This window comes from Heloderma suspectum, chromosome 13 (genome assembly GCF_057233095.1).
Source record: "Heloderma suspectum isolate Gila_16-S chromosome 13, 16-S_ref, whole genome shotgun sequence".
In the NCBI taxonomy this organism is placed as follows: domain Eukaryota; kingdom Metazoa; phylum Chordata; class Lepidosauria; order Squamata; family Helodermatidae; genus Heloderma; species Heloderma suspectum.
Window position 1 is genome coordinate 7,806,319 of NC_139470.1, and position 21,619 is coordinate 7,827,937.

Genomic DNA, 21,619 nt, shown 5'->3' on the forward strand with positions numbered 1-21,619 from the left:
ATATTTATTGGCCACCTTTCAGAGCAGAAGCTCTCCCAAGGCGGCTTACAACAATAAAATCCATAAAAACAATTAAAATATTAAAAGTGATAAAAATGTAAAAACAATAAAAGCCAACAATAAACAATTAAAACCAATAATAAAACCAACAATGATGTTAACAGCGGCAACAATAGCAGATATGTTTGACTACAACTCCCAGCATCCCCAGTCAGCCAGGAGATGCTGGGAGTTGTAGTCCCACAGTCCAGGCGGGACGAAGTCTGGGTCTAGACTGCACCTTTGCCATTAAGTATATGCAAACCTCAACAACTTGGAATACAAAATTCAGATTTGTTCCCCACCACTACCCACCAGGTAAAAGAGAGCTCTGAATTTGGCAACTGCTATGCCCCGTTACAGATAGGACAGGGGAAATCATTCACCCTGTCCGAAGGCCTAGAGAAAGACCTTTTTATTTTCCCAGGCATTTTTAGCATTCCAGTTTTTTTAGCTCTGCTGTCTTAAATCTGTCATGGCATTTTAAATATCTGCACTGCTGTTAGTTTTACTCTGGTTGTATTTTTATTCTGTAGTTTTAATCTGTTCTATTTTATACTGTATTTTCTCTTGTATTTTTGTGGTTTTAATTTTGTGAACCACCCAGGGAGCTTCGGCTATTGGGCAATATAAAAATAAAATCAATCAAATCAATTCTAGCCAATGGTAGGCAGGGGTTTCAAAGGCCAAGCCTCAGGAATACTGTTAAGGCCAAACAGAAGAGAACATTTTCGGATCAATTAACACCAAAGAAAAAATAAGAACTCAGGAAAGAACCTCAAATTTTACACAAGTGATCAGCACTCTACCATTAAAATAATTTATAAAACATAGCGAAAAGTTCACAACTGAAGGTACAAACATTGGTAAACAGGTCAACAAAAAAATGAACCAATTTCAAAATCCACAGTAATATACAAAATGTGTCGAAGGACCGATAAAAACCCTGTTACAAATCTTCAATCTCGTGTTGCAAGGGCGATGTATTAAAGTTAATATTGTTGTTTGCCAAACATGTTTCAACTGGATAAGGCTTCTTCAGTGGCAGAGTTAAAAAATGCACTGATCCAGAGAACCCAGTGTCCAAACTAGTACCACTCAGGATGCTGTTAAGGCCTCATTCGCTCTGCGTTTCGAGGGAAGGACAGACTCCCGCCATAGGCTTTAACCTCCCAGTCAGCTCCCAACCGCTTGGCAAAAGCCCTCAATGGCCGTTCTCGCTGCCGGAATCCTTAAGCTCCACTCTGAAATTGAACCAGGAGCTATAAAAAGACCACACCGCCTTAGTACTTATTAAGCTCCTTGAGGAGAATAAAAGGGGGTGGGGAGAGAGAAAAGGGACATTCATGATACTTCCCTGCATCTCACACACTTGTAGGAGGGACAGTATCTCTGGCATCGGAGAGTGCCTGTGGAGAAATTGTTACCTTTGATCATGCAACCTGCACCAGACACACGCACGGGTCCATTCACAAAGCTCCCTTCTGTACTATCCTTTAATTAAATTCACCAGAATGGGGCAGGCAGGGAAGTTTTTTATCTTTTTATTACATTTCTGTACTTCCCGAAAGCTGGGAGATCCGGGTTCTAGTCCTCACTCAGCCATGGAAGCTCACTGGGTGACTTTGGGCCAGTCACAGACTCTTGGCCTGACCTACCTCACAGGGTTGTTGTTAGGATAAAATGGAGAGAATGAGGATTATGTATGCTGCCATGGGTTCCTTAAGGAGGAAAAAAGGCGAGATATAAATGCACTAACTAAATAATAAATAGCCAGAGCTCTCTGGGCGGTTCACAACAATTAAAACTGTAAGATACAAGATGATGAAATACAATATAAACGTTTTAAAATTACAGTATAAAAGTAAAAGTAACAACCAAATAGAAGCTAGCTGTAGTGCAAAGATTGAAAATACAATATCGGATATAAAACAGTAACTGAAAGACTAAAATGCATGTGAAAATAGAAAGGTCTTCACCTGACACCAGAAGGAGTACAATATTGGCACCAGGCAAAACCTCTCTGGGAAGCTCATTCCACAACCGGGGTGCCACAGCAGAAGAGACCCTCTTCTTAGTAGCCACTCACCTCACCGCCTTTAGTGAGGAAGTTGTTGAGGTCCCCTAAGGGCTCCCTTAAAAGGACTGATGAAGATGATCTTAGGGTCCATGCAGGTGTATATGGGAGGTAACCTGGCCCCAAGCCTTTTAGGGCTTTGAATGTTAACACCAGCACTTTGAATTGGGCCCAGACATGGCCTGGCAGCCAGTGCAGACGGAAAAGTACTGGCATAATATGATAACGTTGTCCAGTCCCCTGTTAACAGTCTTGCTGCCCTATTTTGGGTCAGCTGACGTTTCTGGACCATTTCCAAAGGCAGCCCCACGTATAACTGTAGCTAGGCTATCTCTCTCCAGATAAGGACGTAGTTGGTATATCAGTCTAAGCTGATAAAAGGTGCTCTGTGCCACTGAGTCCACCTGTGCCTCTAGGGACAGTGCTGGATCCAAGAGCATCCCCAAACTATGAACCTGATCCTTTAGAGGGAGCGCAGCCCCTCCAGAACAGGTTGAACTTTGCTTAGCTGGGCAGGCGAACCATCCGCTAACAGTACCCCCATCTTGTCTGGATTGAGTTCTATTTTGGATCAACCGGGCATTCAGCAGCAGCAGCACCAGACCCAAGGGCAAGCTCTTAAGGTAGTCAGGTTGACTATAACAGATGATTTTTTTTTTTTTTAAAGGACCACTAAGCAGGAAAAAAATAAAGAAATCTAGCCAAACCACAAGAATTGCAGCCGGGGGGTTGGGGGGGGGGGCTGGCTGGCGACTTGGTTTCCTTTGTTTTAGTCCTCTCGCCTTAGCGTGGTAATAATGATTCTGCTTACAGGACGCCGTTTTGAAATCAAGGATTTGGTGATGATCTGTGTTCTCCTGGGCAGAAATGCTGACCAGAGTAGCTGTTCCAAAGGCAGCAGGCTCCAGATTTGCTTGGACCTATGTCCACTGTATTTATTAGATGTGTAGTCTGCCTTTCTTCACACCCACCTCCTTCCCCACATTTTATCCTCCTGGCAACCCTGTGAGGTAGGGTAGGCCAGTGTTCCCCAATCCGGTGCCTCTTGGATGTGTTGGACTGCAGCTAAGAATGCTGGGAGTTGAAGACCAAAACATCTGGAGGGCATAAGGTTGGGAAGGCCAAAGCATCTGGAGGGCATGGGTCAACCAGCCCATGGTTACCTCATGAGCTTCATACAGAGGGTGGAGATTTAAACCTGAGTCTCCTTGGTTCTTGTCTGGCACTCTAACCACTAAGCAACACTGCCTGAAGCTTCTTGGCTTGTGAAAGCCCTCTGTCTGAAGTAGCCCCCTTATCTGTCTGTACTTCCTTGCATCCCAGTGCCGACTTGCTCATGGAACTTTTCTCCGTCAAATCTTTCTCCACAGAGGAGGGCAAGGAAGAGGTGGTGAAGGTGACGTTTGAAGAGCTAAGGCAGCAGGTTGCTGTCTACGCCGCGGCTCTGAGGAAGATGGGAGTGCAGACAGGAGACAGAGTGGTTGGTGAGTCGGCCTTCCTTTTCTCCCTGCGTTGTTCCCTTAAGTCAGGCTGCTTGTGAGGGTCTACTTTTTCTTTTTAGTAGGACCCTGACATCCACCAACTGGAGCCTGGTGTAAAAAAATAAATAAATGGAAGAGTGCTGAGCCTAGGAAATGGGTCTGGGTACCAGAATTGAACAGAACCCGTAAGAACTTAAGAAGAGCCCTGCTGGATCAGACCAAGGGTCCCTCTAGCCCAGCACTCTGTTCATACAGGGGCCAACCAGCTGCCCACAGGAAACCCACAAGCAGGATATGAGTGAAAAAGCACCCTCCCATCCATGTTCCCCAGCAACTGGTGTACATAGGCTCACTGCCTCTGATACTGGAGGTAACACATAGCCATCAGGGCTAGTAGCCATTGTTATCCTTCTCCTCCAGGAATTTGTCCAATCCCCTTTTAAAGCCATCCAAATTGGTGGCCATCACGACGTCCCGTGGTAGCGAATTCCATAGTTAAACTCTGCGCTGTGTGACGAAGCCCTTCCTTTTGTCTGTCCCGAATCTCCCACCAATCAGCTTCATGGGGTGACCCCACTGGGTTCTAGTATGATGAGGGAGGGAGAAATATCCACTTTCTCCACGCCATGCGTAATCACGTCAGGCCTCTATCACGTCTCCTCTTACTCGCCTTTTTTCCAGGCTAAACAATCCCAGCTGTAGTAACCTTCCCTCACGGGGGAGTTGCTCCAGCCCCTTGACCACTGGAGTTGCCCCTTTCTCCTCTCACAGTCCTGCCATGCAAAAAATCCACTTTCTTCATTTCGATAGTATAAAGTAGGGCAGGAGGGGAGTCATTGCTGCTCCTGCTAAATATAATAGGGAGTTGGAAATTCTTGCCGATCTGCTGCAAATTACCTGCTGGGTCTTCCAGTGGCTTCTTAACTACCTCCCACCCATCCCTGCCTTAAGCCAACCAGCTGCTAGAAGACTTGTGAACACAGACCTATTCCCCCTGCCCCCCTTTATGCAAACATTCAGATGAACGAGCCTCAGTGCTTCATGTTTGCCTTGGGATCAAGTGAATCCTTGGAGGAATCCCAAACTTCCACCTCTGGAGAGAAAAGGCCACACTCTGTTGACAGCTTTCGCTGAGGGCTGTTGTTTTGATTTCCACCTTCTCTGCTTCCAAATCCTGTAACGAGAACGCGAAATGGCACGAATAAATGCTTGCGTCCGAGGTTTGTCTGCTCAAAAACAGATGCCGTAGTTGGCATGAGACATGGTTCGCAAAACCCGCTTCCAACCATGGTTTCTAAAGCTTCGATTTGCCGGTTCGGTTTCACATCCGTGGTTTGGCGCGCTGTCTGAACGGAGGCCGTATCCGTCTAACAGAGCTTGCGGTGGCAATGTCTGCATCTTAAAAAGGAAAAAATCTTGCAGAGAATGCAAGAATGCAAAAATGCGAGAGTGCAAAAAAATCTTGCAGAGAATGCAAAAAAAAAAAAAAGTCTTGCAGAGTAAAAGGTGTGGGTGGTAGAGTTAGGTGGTCAGAGAGGTGGTGGTAAAGGTGTACTGATAAGTTTTTGTTGTCATTTTTGCAGAGGTGAGTATGGGGTACCTGGTTTTTATGCCTCTGGGCAAACCTTTGCTGTTAAGCATGTTGTGAAAATTGGCAGTCCTCCTCTCGCTTTTCACACACTGGCAGAACTCCGACGGGCATTGCCGTTTGTCCTCCTGCTCTGCGTGGTGTGTTGGCGCTCCTCTTCCTGAAACCTTCAGGTGTTAACGTTCCTAGGGGAGGGGCTGTAGCTCAGTGGTAGAGCCCCTGCTTTGCATGCAGAAGATTCCAGGTTTGATCCCTGACATCTCCAGGTAGGGCTGGTAAAAACTTCTACCTGAAACCCTGGAGAGCTGCTGCCAGTCAGTGCTGACAATACTGGCCTAGATGGACCCATGGTCTGACTCAGTAGAAGGCAGCTTCCTATCTTCCTTTCTCCCATCCTCTGCGTGGTGCAATATGGCTTTTGACACTCCTGCACCCTTGGATCTGTGCTCTGCCTGCCTTTCTCCTGGTCTTGAGCAACCGTGGTATGAATCAGAGCATGGTGTCCTTCTGATTGCACAGCAAAGGTGTTGCAACAGGGTTCCTCCCCACGATCCAGATCAAAACTTGGTCCTAATTCAGCGTGTGGGGAGAGGTTAAGGGCTTAGCCCACAGTCAGGCCTGGCCCAAGTTATTTTGCTGCCTGAAGCAAAGGCAAGATGCCGCCCTCTTCCATCCCTGATGCGGAAAGCAACTGGACTGGCACTCGACCCTTACTTCAACACTGGCAACAGGAAATGGTCCTACATCGCACCTGAGGGAAGCAGGTTGGTTTAGGGGCGGCAGGACAGGCTGGTAGGCACACACAGCTTTGTCCTCCAAGAGAGTAGAATGGCTGGGTGACTGCCATTGCTGTCCCCCAGCATCTGCCGCCTGAGGTGATTGCCTCACTCTGCCTAATGATAGGGCCGGCCCTGCCTACAGTGGCTTGATGAGCCAGCATGGAATTGTTGTACTTAGTGGCTGTTTTTTTGGGGCTGGGGGGGAATGTCCCTAAAGCTGGAAAGCAAAGCAGTGCACCCCCCGCAGTTTTGACAGTTAGAGTCTTTTGGGTGTCTTCACACAGGAGAATCTGGATGCCAGGCCAAATGTACATCACTGCCTTGCATAACTTAAAATGAGTAAACCACTCTGAACATGCCCACGAGCGCTATATAAAATGCGAAAGCTATTCCAGGTGGGACCCAGTGAATTCTTTAGGACAGGGGTGGTGTCAGGGGTGCCTCTGAACATAGGCAGTGGCAGAGCAGCTCAGATTCCGAAGAGGAACCGCAAAACGTGGGGGAGGATCTTTCCCAGACTCTTCCAGACAGGGAGAGACAATCTCTTCAGGTTTCAATAGTCCAGCTGGACGGAGAGGGCTTCTCTTCACAGAATTCGCGACCTTGGGGCATGCTGGCAGGGGCGTCTGGGAGTTGAAGTCCAAAGCCTCTTGAGGTCTACCTTCTAGCCCACACCTGCTTTAGGGGTCTGAAGTTATGCAGTTGTGTGTGGTCCTGATCAGATACCTGGGTGGGGGGACTAAAAGAAGCCCTATGTAAAAATGGGGACTGGAAAAAACAAGCATTCCACATTTTCTAGAATGTTTCCTGCAGTGCTCCCAGCTTTCAACAGGACGTCTGTGCACCACCTCCTAAGGCTGTGCCTTATGAGGTGGTAGGTGAACCTTATGTTCAGCTCCAGTTCTTCTTAGGAGGGTGAGTTGGTGGGGATAATTCCCCAGTTCACCATCCGGTGCCGAAATGTGCCATGGAGCATGAAGGATGTACTAGAGGTGTACAAAGCTACGCATGGTGTGGACAAAGTGGACGGGGGGAGCTTTTCCCCCTCTCCCATAATACTAGAACCCACCGGGGACAGCCCACAAAGCTGGATGGTAGGAGAGTCAAGACAGATACTTCTTCACACAGCACATAGTTAGACTGTGGAATTCACTGCCACATGATGGAGCGTCGGCTGCCAGCTTGGGTGGCTTTGAAGGGGGACTAGACAAATTCATGTGGGAAGAGGCTATCAGAGGCTAGTAGTCACGGCGGCTGTATGTTGCCTCTGGCATCGAAGGCAGCCTCCCTCTCGGTGCTGCTTGCTGGGGAATGCAAGTGGGAGGATGCTGTTGCGCTCACGTCCTGCTCGTGGGCTTCCTGTTGGGGCATCTGTTTGGCCACAGTGGGAACGGGACGCTGGGCTAGGTAGGCCTTTGGTGTGACTCACTGCAGCTCTTCTGTGCTTATGGCCCGTGCATGTGGCCTTTCCTGCTGTCCCATTGCCCAGTTGTGGGCCCTTTTGGTTGTTTCAGCTGCTCCGATTCTGAAATTGTTCTAGGTTACTTGCCGAACAGCATCCACGCGGTGGAAGCCATGCTGGCCTCTGCGAGCATCGGTGCCATCTGGAGTGCGACGTCGCCGGACTTCGGCATCAATGTAAGTGTCTCTTTGTGACAAGCGTTCCAAGGAACACCCCCGGCCCCCACGCAAACGTGAATGGGTTCTCTTGTGATGCGCGAGCCACCCGGTTAAAAGCAGCTGAGCCGAAATTTATCTGGCTTCCTCTCCCCTCCTCCCACCCCCATATGACATCTTGGGACCAAAGCCTTTCAAAGGAGACTCCTTTGGCAACGTTTCTCTGGGGAAGCGGGACCATTCCACCAGCCTTTCTGAAAGACTGCTTTTTTTCCTCTTCCCTCCTCCTCCCGTTTTCCTTGCGTGCAGTGTCTTTTTCAGATTGCACATCTTGCGGGCAGGGACTGTCTTGTTCTACTGTTTGCACATAAACCTGTCTGAAAGCCATTTTGGCTGAGGGGCAGGATAAAAATTTAATTTTTGTAAACCACCCAGAGAGCTTTGGCTATGGGGCGGTATAGAAATGTAATAAATAAATAAAAACACTTTAAATAAATAACGTTAACAATGTGTGGCTTGATTTATAACATTGCCAAGGGTCCCTTCCCCAACCTGCTGCCCTCCAGACGTGTTGGACTGCAACTCCCATCAGCCCCAGCCAGGAAACCCAAACTAAATGAAACCACCTGTAGTTTGACAGGGCTTTGTCACTCCCTCCTTTTTTTGATTGTGGTTTGATTTTTTTCCCCCAGCAGGAGAACCAAACTTGTTAATGAGAGCCACTGTGGTCTAGTGGTGAGAGTGTTGGACTGGGAGTCTGGAGGTCTGGGTTCTAGTCCCCACTTGGCCATGGAAGCTCAGTGGGTGACTTTGGGCCAGTCACAGACTCCGAGCCCAACCCACCACACAGGGTTGTTGTTGTGAGGATAAAACGGAGGTGGAGGAGGATTATGTACGCTGCCTTGGGTTCCTTAAGGAGGAAAAAAGGCGGGATATGAATGTAATAAATAAATAATCCCCCCCCCACCCCTGCCTCTGCCACAGGGCTGAATCTGTATGTTATGAATTCAGCTTCTTCCACAGGGTGATTTAAGGCTCTGGAACCCAAGGCAATCTTGCAGGGCTTGAATAGGCCATCTTTATCATTCCTGCCCTTCTGCTCAGCCAGGCCTATTTCCTGCTGGTGCTGCATGTGTCACCTGTAGGCCCTTTAAATGTTACCTGTGCTGCATGGGAGAGCCCCTTGCCTGTGAGCGGCTCCTGTGTGGCTAGGCTAGTGTTCAGATGACACAGCCACGTGGGTGGGGGCTGAGCATGAGGGTTCTGACCATAGAGTTGCCCCCCCTGCCCCCTGCTGGGTGGGGGTGGTGCAGATTTTGGCATCGGAGCCAATCACAGAACGGTCTGGTTCAGAGGCCGTGCTAAACTATGGCTTAAACGAGGGGCTTGTTCAAACAAGCCAGGATCACAAATGGTGGTTTGATCCTGGCTTGTTCAAACAAACCAGAGCTCCGCAAAATGTGCATGTGACGAGGAACCTCTGGTTAGTTTAAAAGCCAGAGCATCCCAACACCCCTTTGCAGCTGCACCGGAGGGGGATGGGAATTGGTGATGCTTGAGTGCATAACACTCAACCATAGTTTACTCTGGCGTTGTGTCTGAAAAAGGCCAAACCCCACTCCTGTGATCAGGGTAATGTTTAAAGGGACATGGTGTTTTGCAGCCTGGGCAAAACTGAGGTTTCCGCCGGCTCCTGCTAATATCTGTGTTCATCTCTCTCTCTTTTTACATTATTTTCGTATAGGGTGTACTGGACAGGTTTTCCCAAATTCAGCCCAAGCTGATCTTCTCGGTCGAGGCCGTCATTTACAATGGGAAAAAGCATAACCACCTGGAAAAGCTTCAGAGCGTCGTAAAGGGTATTACGTGTTCATGGGAATGAACATCCCCCCCTGACCCTGGTCTCTTATAAGTCCGTGAATGTAATGAATGACGTTAGCCCTGAGCTATGCAAAAGTGTCCAGCGGTCTGATGAGGATGCCTGGAAATGGCTCCTCTTTTGCTGCTGCTGCTGCCGAGTTGGTATCTTGAGGTTTGTTTGGGCTCTGGGTCCTTGGCCCTGAGTGTTGCGGTGCAAAGCCAGGGGACAGGGACTGCACTGCAGGCCTGGACAGGGTTGCCCTTTGGCTTGTGTCAGGAGTGCCCTGGCAGCCTCTTTCAGTCTACTCCAATAGCTAACTCAAGACACAGACAAAAGGATTCTTTTCAAGTCTTTAATCCTTTTACAACTTAATGACTCTTTCAGATGCTAATCACCAGCTACTAAGCAAGGAACAGCAGCGTAGCCTATGCTCTGGGTTAGGCAGTTGGTCCCCGTTTGAAGGAGAATCACAGGAAGACCCTGAACTTATGGGCTAGGGAGAGATCCTCCCTCTTTCCCTTGGGTCCTCGGGACGCGACCGTTGCTTGTGCGCCAAACGAGCGCTACGCCTCCTTTCTGCGCCCTCCAGCTGTTGTCGCTCCCAGCCTCGGCGTCACGTGTCCAGCAAGCCCCCCTCCCGCACTCTCTCGCTGCCAGAGTCACTGTATATCTCAGGAATGCTGGCAGGAGGAATCTCTGCCAGCTGCTGTGCCTGTGAGAGATGAGCGAGCTCCTCTCCCACGGATTGCTGTTCCTCCTCAGAATCAGAACTGCTCTGGGGTTCTATCGGCTCAGTTTCCACCCTGACAGCTTGATTCATAAGCGGCTGGTGCCGTTGCAACTTAGGACATGGGCGTGTGGGTGCCAAACCTTGCCAAATGGGGCCCATGTGGGTTTAGACCAGGAGTGGGCAACCTGTGGCTCTCGGGCCGCATGTGGCCCTGGCCTGATTTCAAAAGCCCTCTGCATGCGATCAGAGCTCTGGCAAGAGCCATCATCCCCTTCAGGGTGGGAAGTGAGAGAGAGAAAAAGGGGTGGCAGAAAGAGAAAAAGGGACAATCAGGGACGGCCCTACCATTAGGCAGAGTGAGGCGGTTGTCTCGGGCAGCAGATGATGGGAGGTGGCAGCAAGTTGTTGGAGAGGAGAGCCAAGTGCCAAGCGGCCTGCTCTGTGCTCCCTAAGCTAACCCCCGGCTTCAGATACAGCGGAGGAGGCTGTTCCATTGTCAGTGTTGAAGAAATAGTCCAGTCAGCTTTTGTACATGGAACAGGAGAGGGAGCCGTCCTGTTCTTTGCCTCAGGCAGCAAAATGTCTCAAGCCTGTCCTGGGGATGACCCGTTCGCTTTTGGCTCTGGCCCCGCCCACCCCCAACATACAGCCCTCAACGGATTATCGGCGAGGGGATGCGCCCCTTGTTTCCCCATCCCTGGTTTAGACCAGCCTTAGCTGTACCTCCAAATGCCCAGTCAACACGTTGAATGTACATGGGTGTGCTGGAGTGGTCAAAGTTGTCTGGAGCCACCGAGGCCCTGTTTTACACAGCTTACCATGCAGAGCAGGACCTCTTTGGCTCTGCTCGCATGTAGAGGTGGCGCACTGTGGGTTAAGTAACCCACAATTTGCCAGGGTTGCATGCTGCCAGCATTTTGAAATGCAACCGATCAGCCCGATTGGAGGTTGTTCTTTGACGTGCAAATCCGGACACTATGGGTTAACTATGGGTTAAACAACCCAAAATTAACCTAACAACTAATTGTAGGCTAACTTTGGATTGTTAAACCCATGATTAACCTATAATGTCTGGGTTCGGATGTCGCAGAGCAACCTCCAACCCTGGCTGCTGTTATGCACGAGCCAGGTCTTTGTGTCCTTGGCAGCATCTAAGACTGGCCCGATCCAGTTGTAATTTTCCTGGTCCAACGAAGTATGGTGTGTGGGAGGAGGAAGGAGCTATGCGCTTGAGCTCTCTCCCCTTGCCCCCCCTCCCCAGCATGCCTGGCTTCCACAGAGGCTTCCTGGTTTGTTAAGCCACAGGTCCCTGTGACGTGCACCTGCCCGAAACTGTGGTTTAAGCCACTGGATCAGCAGCCTTTTGATTTGTGGGATCTACTTTGTCACTAGAACCCTGAGATCCACCAACTGGAGCCAGGAGCAAAGTCACGGCTCAGAAAAGTGGGCATAGAATTACTGATCAAGGGGAATTTGTTTCTGGTGCCAGAATGGGGCGTGCACACAAATCTATGCCTGTTGCTCTCCTCCCCACCCTGATCGGCTTTCCATGGCCTTTTTATTGTCACTGTTGTTGAAATGTTCAGAGCCAGAAACCTTTGCTGATCCACTGCCAATCGCCCAGAGACGTACCAGTAGACCTCAGTTTACCTTCTGCCTTGGTTTAAGTACTCCCTACAAACAAGGATTAAACTGCTTTGCAATCCTGGTTTGCAGGGAGTGCGAAAACCACAGTTTGCCAGTTCAGTAGCGGGAAGCGATGATTTCAGAAACCAGGAAGTCTCTGCTGAAGCAAGGTGCGTGAGTGGAGGGGAGAGAAGGAGAGCCCGCTTGAGTTCATTACCGCTCCAATAAACCGTGGTTTATTGAGACTGGGTATTTTTCATCACAGCTGGGTCACTGTTGAATGAGCTGGGCTTAAGTATTAGGAAGAGACTTAAAAAGTAGCCACATTTGCAATTCTCCCCACTGAACTCTGTGTGTTTGTTGTGTGTGTTTTTTCCTTTCAGGACTCCCAGATCTACAAAAAGTGGTGCTGATCCCGTACGTTTCCTCAAGAGCATCGATAGACATTTCCAAAATCCCACACAGGTATAAAGTGGTCTGTACAAACATGCGCACATCTGCATATAAAATTTATCTCTATTGATGTGATCGTTCAAAAGAGAACAACAACAAAGAACCTTGTGGCACCTTAGCCCTCTTCGTTTGATGCATCTGACAAAGCCGGGCTATAGTCCACGCAAGCTTACACCAGAATAATTGTGTTAGTCCTGAAGGCACCACAAGGCTCTTGGTTGTTTTTGCGGCAATGGATTTACACGGATACCCCCCTGAAGAATGTTTTCTGAGCAATTGGATGCTGTGGAAGCCAGAGTATTCGTTTTTAAACTGAGTCCCTGGCATTCAGTCAGCTTAATTCTTCTGCCTAACTAATTTGCTGATCTGTGGTGGGGATGTTCTCAGGTCTTTACAAGATTGGGTCCTCTTTGTACCCAAGATGCTAGCTAGGGATGGTTGCAAAAGGCCTGTGCTCTTTGCCTTTGCTCAAACTTGGAAACAGACGATAAATAATTTACAAGTGCTATTTTGAGCAGCCAAGCGGCTTGTTTACTCTTTGGGGTTGCTGTGCTTAACAAGGATTCATAACCGGCGAGTGTCCTGCACAAATGCATTTAACGGGTCAAGTGCTTTTCTTGCACCTCTAACAGGTCCCTTGAGCAACCTGGAGTGGTATTAGCTTGCAAATCAGTGCTACATTTGTGACTCAGTTCTAATCCTGTTTCAACCTCCTCCTCCCCAACTGTCTCATAGCAAGAGCAGGGCAACTGATTTGCCACCCACCCAAGACCCTGAGAGGGCTGTGCTGCTGTTCCATCAACTCCACCTCCTAAACTAGATTGTGGCAAGGGAGCTAGAAAAAATAGTCTGATGCAGCCTTCCACAACCTGGAGCTTTCCAGATGTGTTCAGTGCAGGCTGCTAGCTCTGAGTTCAGTGGGGCTGTGAATCCATTCTGGGTTTCGATCAGAACCAGCCAGAACTCTGAAGGAGCTTTCCAGGCTGTTGAACCCCACCCCCCAAATAGGTTCAGCACCTTGGATAGCTCCTCTAGAGTTCTGGCTGGTTCTTGACTGAAACCCAGAACGGACTCTCAGCCCCACCGAAATTGGAGCCACCAGGCTCCACTAGATGTATTGGACTGCAACTCCCATCATTCCCAGCCTAGGCATGCTGGGCGTTGTAGGCCAAGACATCTGGAGCGCGCCAGGTTGGGGGGCGTTGGTCTAGTTTAAATGCTCCGTCAAACATTAACCGAAATGGGGAAGGCTCCAGTGTTTGGTCAACTGATTAAAACAAACCAACAGTAATCAACACTGCCTCCCCACACCCGCCCAAGAGGTCCCCCAATTAATTAGTCGTAAGGTTACATTATAAGTATATATCAAAAATGCAGACAGCAAGGGCCATCGTAGAAGAGGCCTTCTTTCCTGGGAGAGGAAGAGAAACGAGGAAAGCCTCTTCGAGGATGAGACACTAATTGTCTTACAAACTTACCCTTGATATCCTAAGGATCGTAACCACTGAGTTTCCTCTCTTCCTTCTTTATTTATCTTTTTGTGTAGTGCAGTGTTCTGTTTCATTGCCTGCATTTTGAACTTCAGGAATGAAGTCCCATGTTAACAACAGGGAGGAGAGATCTAACGGGTGCCAGTCGGTCCTTTTGGAACAGTGGTGTACATTGCATGTGAGTGTGTTGTAAAAATTTTGAGAGCGATATCAATTTTCCCCTTTTTTCTTCCTTCTCTTTTTTTGCTCAGCGTCTTTCTAGAAGACTTCCTTGCCGCAGGCCAGGGAGACCAAGCCCCGCAGCTGGAGTTTGAACAGCTTCCTTTCAGTCATCCCCTTTTTATCATGTATTCATCTGGCACGACGGGAGCTCCCAAATGCATGGTTCACTCAGCAGGGGTAGGTCTCTGTCCACCCGGGGATACAGAGTCTAAATATAAACCATCGGATTTTGCTGACCTGCTCTGGCTGGATCCACACAACCAGAGGAATGAGGCAGTAGAGGTCTGTGGGGATGGGAAGGACTGTACCACTTCAGACCTCAACTTGGGAAGCAGGGTTGAATATTCATCACGTGAAAGGTTTGTTGCAAGTAGAATAAGAGCACAGCAGGGCTGGGCTGGGATCTCTCTTCCCAACGGAGCTAGTTTTCTGTCTGCAGAAAAGTGTTTCTCTTCTCTCCCCCCCACCCCCATTCGATAATGGTATCTCCATCCTCCAACCTGGCATGGCCCACTCTGTAAGCGCCGCAGGATTGAGAGCTCAGTGGTAGAACACGGGTACCAGATGCAGAAGTCCCCAGTTCGAATTCTGCGAGCTGTGGTTGAAAAGGAGCAAGCAGCAAGCGATGGGCAAACCTCTCTGCCCGGGAGACTTGCTGCCACCTGTTTGTTTATTTTTTTTTAATATGCAGCTTGTTAGGATGTCATGGTTTTTAGCTCTTTAGCAGTTTTAAATTGTTTTTTGAGCCACCTCGAAGAGCAGGCCAGGCAGCTGTCAGAGAGATGAAAAGCTGAACAGGGATGCTCTACTTTGAACTGAGATTTTGCGATCAGAGAAAAGAGTTGGGCAGCAGCTAGGACTTGAGTTGCAACTGTTTAAAACAACAATACGCTAGCTGAGATGAAAGAAGGCAAATAGTATTAAATTGCTGTTGATTGCAGCATACCCTTCCCTCCCTAGCTGTAATCCCGACAGAAATCGCCCCCAGCCCATGCGGCAATTAGCGTTAGGAGAGACATTTTTCTGATGCATTACATAAGCGGTTTTGAGCCCTTAATTGCCGTCTCGTGGGAGGGAGTTCATTGGGTCTGCAGCTGGGGAGGGAAGGGTTAGCTCTCCCCTCCCTGTTCTCTGCGGTCCTGATGAAAAGCAAACCCCACCCCCGCTCCCGCTATTATTACTCTTTTTAAAATAAGCCTGGATGTGGCTGCTAGCCATGCAATTGAAGGCCCCATTCAGTTTGGCCCTTGCGATCGGAACCGTAATTACAGAAAAACTGTGTTCTGCCGCTAGATGGCGGCATCGTGACGCGGAAAAGCAGAGCAGGAGGTAGTACTTCCATTGCAGGTGATGATATTGCGATGTTACGGCAGGGGATGAAATACCTTGGAGCTCAGATACAACCTACCGTCTGTGTCTCCCCCATTAACTGCTTTTGACTTGTGTTGGAGCTGCACAACCCCCTCTGACCACGCTTAGGGGGTCCCCAGTATAAAATCCCTTAGTCTTAAACTGGAGGCCTCTGAGATGGGGCTGCTAGAAATGTACTATAAGGGTGCAATCCTGTGCATGTTTAGACACAAAAAAAGTCCTACAGCTCCCAGCATGCCTCAGCTAGCATGGCTGGCTGGGGAATGCTGGGAGTTGTAGGATGCTTTTTTCTGTCTAAACACGCACAGGATTGCACCCAAAATAACTTTGGGCTGCACCACATTTTATTTTATTTATTACTGAATTAAAATGTTCGTATCCCGTCTCTTATCATTAAGATCTCAGGGTGGCGTACAGATATAATCAGTTTAGACAGTATAAAACAATAAATAATTTAAACAGCTAAAAACATATTAAACATTAAACAAGCGAATACCAGTTAAAATCTAAAAGAATGAAACAGTTAAAACAGTGTGCTACTTTAGGGAGTGCATTTAGCCCTCAAAAGCTTTGGTAAAAAGCCATGTTTTTACTTGGCGCCCAAATTAAACCAATGTCTGCGCCAGTCAGGCCTCCAAGGGGAGGGCCTTCCACAACCGGGGGGGCCACAGCAAAGAAGGCCCTGTCCTGCAGAAGAAGCCATATGCAGCACTGGCTCCAGCTTTTGAGGAAGGGGCTTTGGGCAAAGTGTCTTCCTTGGACCACCCCCAGCTGCTGTCTTGCCTGGTGGCAGCAGTGACAAGTAGCAGCCAGATTCGACTTCCCACAGTGCCATGGAGCGATGCTACGTTTGCTCCGAGGCATTGTGGCAGGGGTGTCGAACCTCCTTCGGCCCACGGGCTGAATTCAAGTTCATAGAGGGTCTTGGGGGTCGCCTTCCAGTCATGACCGGGGTCAAAGGCAAAAATGGGTGGGGCCAAAAATCCCAGCATAGTTTAGCTGAAAGCTCTTCCTGCCAGTCACTGAGCCGTAGGAGAGGCATTTCAATTTTTTAAAATAGGGAAGAAACTGCGGAAGCTGGGAAGCCACCAAGCGATGGGTGGTCGGAGGAAAGGGGCGGCCCTCTGGGGAACTCCAGGGGACCGGAATGGGACCTCAGGTGCACTGGATTTGGCCCATGGGCCTGGGGTTCCGCAGTCCGGAGCCAAGGAGCTCACGGCAGCGCCGTTGCTCTCCCTCGGCCCTCTTTTATGCTCGCAACAATCCTGCGAGGTGAGCTAGGCTGACAGATGGTGACTAGCCGAAGGTCACCCACTCTAACCGCTACACCCCATGTTAATCTTTTTCTCCTTCTTTCAAAATGCCTGTCTGCTGCCTCCCCCACCCCAAACAGGGGACGTTGATTCAGCACTTAAAGGAGCACGTTCTCCACGGCAACATGAGCAGCAGCGACAACATCATGTACTACACAACGGCAAGTTGTTTCTTCTTCATTTTGTTACTATTTATTGATTGCTGTCAATTACAAACCGCCCCCTCCCACCTAAAAGGGCCCTGGGCTGATGCACAATAAAGTCATTGTTAAAACTTCTCACAAAAGAAACAAACCCCAAACCCCATGAGCAAAAAAAAAAAAGACGATAGAATGCGAGAGCGACATTAAAATTAAGCAGCAACAAAAAAATGCAGCAGCCTTCCCAAACTCCGCACCCTCCAGATGGGGTGGACTACAGCTCCCATAATCCTGTCCCATCATGGTGGGGATGATAGGGGTTGTAGTCCAACACATCTGGAGGGTGCCGGGTTGAGGAAGGCTGCTCTATGTTATTAAAAAACCTGACGGATCAGTGTAGTCTTTACTGCCCTATTGAAAGGCAAATAAGGAAGGCCCCAAACTCACTTCCCTCAGGAAGGAGTTCCAGAATCGGGGTGCAGCTACTGAAAAGGCCCTGCCCCAAATCCCTGCCCAGTTAGCCTCCCTAGGTGGCAGGGCATATAACAGGGCCTCCAATGATGCCCAGGTTCCTATGGAAGGAGGCAGTCCTTTAGATATCCCGCCCCAAAACTGTTTTGTGCCTGGAAACAAAGGAGAAGCTGGTGAAGTTGATCCAAAACGCATGTTTTCTAAAGACAAGTGCAGGTCTGTAAAGAAAAGTGCAGTCCTGATCAACAGCCAGATGCTGCATTTTGCAGCAGCTGTAGTTTCTGAACACTTTTCAAGGGCAGCTGTATGTAAAGCGCATTTCAGTCATCAAAGTGAGAAGCGATTAAGGCATGAAGCGCTGTGTGGTCAGAGCTTGCTTCCAAAGGGACATTTAGCAAGGCCAGCCCTTCGGGTGTCCAGCTGGGTTGGCGTTGCATATTCTGTGCTTTAAGAGAAATCTGCTTTTTGTACCAAGGCAACCCAGAACATTCCCCAAGAAGATCCAGATCCCCTGGTTGGCCACTGTGTGAAGAGAACACTGGACTAGATAGACCCTTGGTCTGATCCAGCAGGGCTCGTGTGTGCGTGTGCGCACGCACGCACACACGTATCCATCCCTTTATATATCTATTGTCCAATTGATCAAGGCACCTTTTTGGTTGATCAAACAATTGATTTAGGGCACAATCCTATGCATGTTCAGACAGAAAAAAGTCCTACAACTCCCAGCATTCCCCAGCCAGCCATGGCTGGCTGGGGAATGCTGGGAGTTGTAGGACTTTTTTTCTGTCTGAACATGCATAGGATGCGACCTTAAACAATTAAATTGCAGCTCTGCTTTGCTTTGGACATTGCTGGGGCCTTATGTCACACTGGAATATGACCTGCGGGTTGCAGCTTTGTGACAGCACACAGATTTACACAGTGTTGTCCTTGAGAGGAAGTGAGAGATTGGCTTCTCGCAGCTCTGCAAATAGGTGAAGACGGTGGTGGCAGGAGCCTTGGATTCGCGTTCGCCACCCACGGGGAGAGAAGCTAACATGTGTCTTTTCGCCCTAGACTGGTTGGATGATGTGGAACTGGTTGGTGTCTGCTCTTGCTGTAGGTGCATCGGTGGTCCTCTATGATGGATCGCCGCTTGTTCCGTCCCCCAACGTCCTGTGGGATCTGGTTGACCGACTAGGGTAGGTAAACCACGAGTCACGATGGGCAAAACATCGTGACGTAATCACCCATTTTTTAAAAAGATGCTTCAGTTTCTAGGTTGTTCACAAGCTCTGAGGGTTGATTAGAGTTTGAGAGGTGGCAGAAAGAGGAAGAAAAAAAAGAGCCCCTGGATAATCAGGGTCTCCTTCATCACCTGGGTTTGGAAAAGTGAATTTATAATAGAGGAATCTTGGCTTTGGGTATGCATATAGGGTGGGTGGAGTTCAGTCGTGGGGATATAAACTGTTGGTCTGTTGCAGCTAAAACAGTCATATGGCACTTTAAAGACGTATCTTGGCAGGGGTCCCCAACCTTTTTGGGTCATCGGTGCGCTCACAAAATGGCTGCCATGGTGGGGACTTGCCTGGTCATAAAATGGCTACCATGGTTGGTCTGGCTAGTCACAAAGCCTGGATTCCTGCATTGAGCAGGGGGTTGGACTTGATGGCCTTGTAGGCCCCTTCCAACCCTACTGTTCTATGATTCTATTATTCTAAGCACCGATTTCTCAGAAGGCAAACGGGGTAGGCCAAAAGAAAAGGAACTTGTCCAAGAACCTAAGTCCAAGGCAGAGGTGAAATCTGAGCTCCAGAATGCAAAGCCCCTCTTTTGAATCCAGATAAAGATGATGATGACAAATTACATTTCTATACCGTCCCATAGCCGAGACTCTGTGGGCGGTTTACAGAAGTTAAAACATTAAAATACAATACACAAAGTTTAAAAACCATTTACATAGAAGCATACGGACAGTATACACAAACAACATACGTATAACTAAAAGCAACTTTGGACTAAAAACAATTTCTGAAACAATAAAACAGCTTAAAACAACACAGCTTAAAAACAGTATTCTAAAGTCAGCCAAAGGAACAAGGGTTCTCAAAAGGGGAGGCCTGCCAGAATATAGAGTCCTATCTAGAGTAAAAACGCAACAGCAGGAGCATGGACAGGCGAGAATCGCCTCCATCGCTTGTCCCACCTTACCAGCAGTAGCCCAGTAGGGCACTGGATCCGTGGAACCCTCCGAGTTCAGAGGCTTCCATCTCACGAGGACGCAAGCCATAGGATTGCACCTCAAATTTTGCCAGTGAACTCCCATCTGTAAAATGGGCACATCTTTCTGTGCACGTTGCATGCGTTGTGACTTGATGCGCAGTCCCGCGGACAAGATCGTGTGCTCAGTTCGTTGGCTCGTCACATAGTTCGAGTTCTTGCCTTGTGCTTGTCCAGTGTTGTATTCTTTGAGTCCTTGAAAGGCTGTCGCAGAGAGGAAGGCCGGGATCTCTGCTCCATCATCCCAGGGTGCAGGACACAGAATCATGGGCTCAAGTGACAGGGAGCCAGATACCGGCTGAACATCAGGAGAAACTTCCTGACTGTTAGAGCAATACGACAATGGAACCCATTCCCTAGGGAGGTGGTGGGCTGTCCCACACTGGAGGCGTCCAAGACGAGGCTGGACAGCCATCTGTCAGGGATGCTCTGACTTGGATTCCTGCACCGAGCAGGGGGTTGGACTCAATGGCCTTGTAGGCCCCTTCCAGCCCTACTATTCTATGATTCTATGACTCTATGATTCTATCCACCACCCAACTGATATTGGAGCCACTGTGGAATGGGGGTGCTATCCTGATCATTGGTTCAGGCAACAACATGTCTTGGACTAGCCCTGAAAATAACAGCTTTGATTGGGAGCACTGCCATGGTTTCCAGAGAGTCTGTCATTTCCCTGCCATTTTTATATTTTTGCCCTCCTATTCTAGGCTGAGCACACATTGGACATGACCGTTCCACCAACATAGTGGTGACGTAACTCTGATCCCAGTGTAATTAGAGTACAGTGTTATCCTCCATTAGCTGTCGCAGCTAAACCTTTCTCAACAATTCCTGGGAAATGGAGTTTGCTAAAGGCATTGCGCCTCCTCTGCTGGATATCGTTAGCACCCCTCATGGAACAAAGCCCTGTGAGGAGAGACTGAAAGAACTGGGCCTGTTTGGCCTTGAGAAGAGAAGACTGAGGGGAGATATGATAGCGCTCTTCGAGTACTTGAAAGGTTGTCACAGACAGGGAGGCCAGGATCTCTTCTCCATCATCCCAGAGTGCAGGACACGGAATAATGGGCTCAAGTGACAGGAAGCCAGATTCCGGCTGAGCATCAGGAAAAACTTCCTGACTGTAGGAGTAATACGACAGTGGAACCCATTCCCTAGGGAGGTGGTGGGCTCTCCCACACTGGAGGCCTTCAAGACGAGGCTGGACAGCCATCTGTCAGGGATGCTCTGACTTGGATTCCTGCACTGAGCAGGGGGTTGGACTCGACGGTCTTGTAGGCCCCTTCCAACCCTACTATTCTATGATTCTATGAACGGCTGCTTAAAAACCTTCAGCAAGGTCAGCAGGCGCATTTCAGCCGGCAGGTCATTCCACAACAGAGGGGCGGCCAAGGAAAAGGTCCTCTTGCATGTGGCTGCCAGTCTCACATTAGGCAGCCGCAGCAGAGAGCCCTCAGAGGACCGTAGGTGGCGGACTGGGACGCAGGGGAGGAGGCGCTCCCTAAGGTACCTTGGACCTAGACCATGTAAGGCTTTAAAGGTCAGAACCAGCACTTTACATTTTGCTCGGAAACAAATTGGCAGCCAGCGTAAAGATTTTAACACCGGTGTAATTTGGTCTCCACAGGATGTCCCAGGGACCAATAAATATTTATTACATTTATATCCCGCCTTTTTTCCTCCCTAACGAACCCAAGGGGGTGTACATAACCCTCCTCCTCTCCATTTTATCCTCACAACAACAACCCTGTGAGGTGGGTTGGGCTGAGAGTCAGTGACTAGCCCAAAGTCACCCAGTGAGCCTCCTTGGCTGAGTGGGGACTAGAACCCACATCTCCCAACACCCAGTCCAACACTCTAGCCAGACCACACGCTGGCTGTCATGAACAAGTTTGGTTCTCCTGCTGTGGGGAAAAAATCAAACCACAATCAAAAGATGGCGCTGGAGGACAGCACCTTCCTTTGCAACGTGGCAAATTCCCAGTCAAAAAATAAATAAAAGAATAAATCTTAAATAGAATAAAAATTTAGAGGGGCAGGGAGCTGGGAGTCACCAGGCATAGAGACATTTTTTAAGCAGTCTGAATTCCCGTTTGCAG

General features: G+C 48.9%; 1 protein-coding gene across 1 annotated transcript in view; it reads left to right on the forward strand.

Annotated features, from left to right (window-relative positions):
* Positions 1-21,619, forward strand: part of AACS (acetoacetyl-CoA synthetase) — a 58,985-nt gene that overhangs the window by 14,997 nt on the left and 22,369 nt on the right. The window contains exons 4-10 of the mRNA XM_084820485.1: positions 3,487-3,600; positions 7,505-7,602; positions 9,326-9,440; positions 12,182-12,263; positions 13,993-14,140; positions 16,728-16,808; positions 18,318-18,442. Of these exons, the coding sequence (XP_084676611.1) occupies positions 3,487-3,600; positions 7,505-7,602; positions 9,326-9,440; positions 12,182-12,263; positions 13,993-14,140; positions 16,728-16,808; positions 18,318-18,442 (763 nt within the window). The remainder of the gene's footprint in view (positions 1-3,486; positions 3,601-7,504; positions 7,603-9,325; positions 9,441-12,181; positions 12,264-13,992; positions 14,141-16,727; positions 16,809-18,317; positions 18,443-21,619) is intronic.